At 30.3% G+C, this 4827-nt stretch overlaps 1 protein-coding gene across 2 annotated transcripts; it reads left to right on the top strand.

Moving 5' to 3' along the window:
- The first annotated feature begins 516 nt into the window (after positions 1–516).
- Positions 517–2364, top strand: LOC133802279 (uncharacterized). Of its 2 annotated transcripts, none has more exons than XM_062240560.1 (4): positions 517–857; positions 1037–1162; positions 1331–1501; positions 2164–2364. In XM_062240560.1, the coding sequence occupies exons 1-4, from the start codon at positions 780–782 to the stop codon at positions 2242–2244; spliced, it is 456 nt and encodes a 151-aa protein (XP_062096544.1). In that variant the 5' UTR covers positions 517–779; the 3' UTR covers positions 2245–2364. The 2 variants fall into 2 exon arrangements, with proteins under 2 accessions (XP_062096544.1, XP_062096543.1); XM_062240559.1 differs by having other exon boundaries at positions 526–857; positions 1328–1501.
- Positions 2365–4827: the final 2463 nt, after the last annotated feature.

The following is a 4827-nucleotide window of genomic DNA, read 5'->3' as shown; positions in this document are numbered from 1 at the left end:
TATTATATATTATAATTAATAAATATCTAATGATATTTTATAATATTTAAATTTATATTAATATAATTAATAGATATTTTTTTGTAATAGGTTTTAAAATATATATTTTGTTATATGTTTGGAATATTCTATTAAAATTTAAAAAAAATGTTAAAACATTTACTTACTTTTTTTATTACATAGAAGAGATATAAAAAAATTATATATATATACTTGTGATTATTAGATCTGATATAATGATGACAAGAGAATGTACGTGTTGAATAAAAAAAAATATACATCAAATGTATCCAAGTAAATCATCAAGTGGTAAATCTAATCAAGAGTGGCTGGCGGTTTAATTTAACTCGTGTCCATAAAATTATAAGTTAGCCGATTGAATACGTAAATTTACAAAAAAGTTCCCCACTATGAAAGAAACTTAAATAATTTATATGTTACACATATCTACCTATATATATAATATATAATTAAAATAATAAGAAAGAAGAGTGAATTAAATTTCTTATGGGAAAGTGAAGGTAGTAGCTAGTATAGTACTACTACTCAAGCAAGAAACAAACAAGCAATAATCATGTATAGAGAAATGTCAGTGTTCATTCCGTCTTGGCTTCTTTAAATAAAGCTCTCTCTCTGTGGAAAAGCAAAACGATGTAAATCAAAAGAGAAAGAAAGATCTCAAGGGAATCTTATAGCAAGATCAATTCAGAGGCTTCTATATATTTATATACACACACACACATAGAGTGCTTTAATAGTATTTTATATTGTGTATCATCATGAGTTCTTCTAGAGATCAAAAGAAAGCTTTGCATGAGAGGCTGCAGCGACTTCGAGCCATCACCAACTCCACCGCTGTGCGTAATTGATTATTTCCCAAATACATATATTATATTATATTATATATATATATATCTTTCTGCCCTTATAATTATAAAAAGTTTCGCCCTATATAAGTTTGAATCAGAACTCATATTTCTTTTTTGTATAATTTTGATGTTGATGATTCTATGGACATGGTGTTTTTGATTGTCAGATTCACAAAGCTTCGATTATAGTTGATGCCTCAAAGTACATCGAGGAGTTGAAGCAAAAGGTGGCAACATTGAACCAAGAGATTGGCACCTCCTCAATCTCAATTGACCAACATCACTTGCCTGCGGTACACCCTACACACCATATATACCTTCAATTTTTCAGAATAAGTTGGTCATGTAATATGTGTGTGTATATATATATATATGCATACATATATATATATATATATATATACTTTAGCTCTAATATCTCTTTTCCTTTTTCTTTTTCCAATTCTTGAATACTTCAGCAGGTGACAGTGGAAACCATAGATAAGGGTTTTCTTATTAATGTATTATCAGAGCAGAATTGCCCTGGTTTGCTCGTGTCTATTCTTGAAGCCTTTGAAAACTTGGGACTTGACGTGCTTGATGCTAGGGTTTCTTGTACAGACAATTTTCAACTAGAAGCAATTGGAGGAGAAGTAAGAAAAACAAAACATGTATATATATATATGTGTATGTATGTTCTATGTACATATATGGAGCATGATATAACACCTTGTTTTTTCAACTCATTTATTTTTGCTTAGAGAGATATAGTTTCGAAAATTTAATATAGTATACTTAAGAGAAGACCCTCACGTGTGACTGAAAGTTAAACAGGGATATGTTTTGAACCACACACATATATAAAAACATATATATTTTGTATTCTAATATTATATATGAGTTGTGACTGACACAATTAATAATGTCCAGAAGCAGTTCTCGATCTTTGGCATCAAATGTATAGGCTGCTTTTTTTTATCCTTATTTATGTAAATGCATGGATACCTCTAAACTGCTGCATGGATCATTAGTACTTTTTTTTTAACGCAAGTATAGTACTCTTCTTTCAGTACTTTTTCATAACATTTTAGATTTTTCCATAACTTATTTGTTAAAGTAGAAAAAACATGTTCTTGAAACACCAACAACAGCCCTACGCACCTTAACTAAATATGTAATTAATTAGTAGTACACATATAAGACACTAAATAAAGTTATTAACACTTAGTTAATTATAGTGTATGTTGGGTTTTTTTTTTTTTTTTTGTGCTTTAGTAATTTGTTGGTTTCTTCTCTCTTTGTCTTGATTTTGTAGAGTGACGATAGTATTGATGCTCAAGTGGTGAAACAAGCGGTTTTGCAAGCAATTCAGAACTGGAGTACTGAGCAAGATTAATTAATAAATAAATACTTTAGATATAATTTAGCCATATTGATCATCACCTTTAATATGGTGATGATGGCCACGTATTATTGTAAGGAAATTGTTTCATGGAGGAAATTTTTTAATGTTCTAGTTTCAGTGGTTAAAGCTCAACTAATTGATTACTATGCCTATATTAATTTATGCTAATGAAACATTAATTTTAAAAATATATGATATTTGATCGATACCGAAGTTTTACATTTTTCATTTTATTACACTTTAATTTTTAAACTTATATATTATGTTCCGAAAAAAATATGTGTGATATATTTGCAAATTTGGTGATCTTTTTGTCGTTGTTCATCTGAAAAAATGATAACAAAAGAAAAGTTAAAATCGTGTTATTTGTTTTGTCTTTGTTTATCTGTTAAAAAAGAATTTAAGAAGGACAAAAAGAGAGCGTTAAATGTGTTTGTAACATAATAAGGTAAACTCAAAAGCAAAGGTCCCATTTGATTTTCTTTAATGAAAATCAAAGCACTTCTTTTAAATACATTAAAAAAATACAAAATAGAAACACATATTTCATACTATTACCATTATCTGTTTTAACAAGTGAAAATTAGAAAGCAAAAGTTAGAGTATTATTTCATTTTTGTAAATTATTAAATGAGATAAAATATAAAATAGTGGAGATGAGAGTAAAATAAAGAAATTGAGAAAAATGAGAATATAAAGGTGGACAAGAGAAAGTATAAATAAAGTGAATGTAGTATACCCGGTTGGTTATTTATTTTATTACTCTTGAGTTTTGTTTATTTTGGTATCATTAAGTTTGAGAGTGAGGTGATTGCATTGAATATTATTACTATGGTATTTTCTAAATATAGAAAAATATTATGGTATTTATACATGGTAGTTTCTTAAATAAATGAGATTTTAAGAATTTTGGTCTATTAGTTTATTAGGGGGATTTCGAAAATTACATATTAATTTTATAGTATATTTTAAAAAATAATAAGGAATGGGATGATGGTTAAAGATAATTATAAATAAATAGTTTTATTTGAATATTTGAAATAAAGTTAGTTTATGGTGATTGAAGATAGGTTTAGTTTTTGAGGAATATTATTGGTGTACCTTAAAAATACGAGCTCAATCGACTTGTTCGAGGAAGAACTGGCGAGCAATAAATGAAGGTTACTGGATTCTGAAGTTGTCTCATTAACTTCAGATCAAATAACTCGAGGTTACGTCACTGAGTTTGGCTATTTAGAGATCCTCCAGATTGCCTCAGATGTGTGTGATAGAGACTGAGTAACACAACTTCCAAATCGTCTTCATCAGGCTTCGAACATCACTCGGGTCAGATCGCCCTGACGTATAACCTCATATTCGAGGAACACATTCAGCTCACGGTAGTCTCAGAGATTGATATGCACAATTGATATTCGTAACTTTTATCTAATAAATGCTTGATATCAAGGGAATTAACACATTTAAGGAATTTATGTATTTGGGAAGTTACCCATTCTTGTAAGTTATCAAATATTGTGCGGTTATTACCCAAAATTTTCCATCAAACCCCTATAAATATAGGGGGAATTAACAATAAAAGGGACCAAATTTTCTATACAAGAACTCTGCAGAAAATTTCTTTAAGTAATTTCTCCAAGAGTATTCAAATAGAATTATCTTGACTCGTGGACTAGGTGGATTTTAACCATTGTTTGTGTTCTTTATTTACAGTTTACAAAAGCCCAATCACCTTTGTTCATATTTCTCAATCTACTATTGGCGAAAAATCATGTTAACTGATTGGTGCTTTCATTGAGAGGTAGATTAGGCTTGCTGACAATTCTTCAAGAAATTTTCATCCAAATATCAGTATGATGGTGACACAATCAATTAATGTGCGACAATGAGTTTGAGAGACTTGGAGATAAAAGAGAATTTTGTACGGTTGACCCTGGTTAAGAGGGTACCTCTGTACCTCATCGTCTTATAAAATAACTGTAACGCCCTAAACTCTAGGGACCGTTACGGTGTACCTTATAAACAGTGTTAAACTCGCTAATCGAGTCAATTGGCCAAAATTGTGTAACTAAGTATGATTAGCGGTTTAGGGATTAAAAATTTCGGTTAAGATATAATGTTTCATTAGAACGTTTACTGTATACATTGAGATCCCAAAAATATAATTTAAAGGTCTATTACAAGAAAATATTTACAACCAGCCGTTCTAAGCGGCAAAACATGGTTTAACCCTAGTTCCTCTTTCAACCCTCGGCCGTGGCGGTCGAGCAACTGCATATGTACACATCGCCACCTAAGCTCTCCAACTCAAGGATGGTCCAGCTTTTTTTTGCCTTTACCTACACCACATAACACCTGTGAACCGAAGCCCAGCAACAAAACTTAATATGCTCATGATCAGTAATAACATGTCATCAAATCATAAGGCGCATGCCTAGCAAATATAGCCCTATTCATGCAGGAATATAGGTTCACGTAATGATGGGTATCTAGGATAAGGAATCTTGCCCTCCTGAGTGGATGACTATCAAGTCAATCCTAATCAGATAAGTGATTTAACACTGGTGGTTTCGGTAA

Source organism: Humulus lupulus, chromosome 9, assembly GCF_963169125.1.
Source record: "Humulus lupulus chromosome 9, drHumLupu1.1, whole genome shotgun sequence".
In the NCBI taxonomy this organism is placed as follows: Eukaryota; Viridiplantae; Streptophyta; class Magnoliopsida; order Rosales; family Cannabaceae; genus Humulus; species Humulus lupulus.
Note: the sequence above shows the minus strand (reverse complement) of the source record. Positions and strands in the feature narration are given on the sequence as shown.

Bases quoted from the DNA above. Each gene is read 5' to 3' on its own strand.
- LOC133802279 (XM_062240559.1), top strand. From the start codon at position 780: ATGAGTTCTTCTAGAGATCAAAAGAAAGCTTTGCATGAGAGGCTGCAG. The intron at 1,163-1,327 runs GTACACCCTACA...TGAATACTTCAG, and splicing joins ACCAACATCACTTGCCTGCG to CAGGTGACAGTGGAAACCAT. The intron at 1,502-2,163 runs GTAAGAAAAACA...TTGATTTTGTAG, and splicing joins TAGAAGCAATTGGAGGAGAA to AGTGACGATAGTATTGATGC.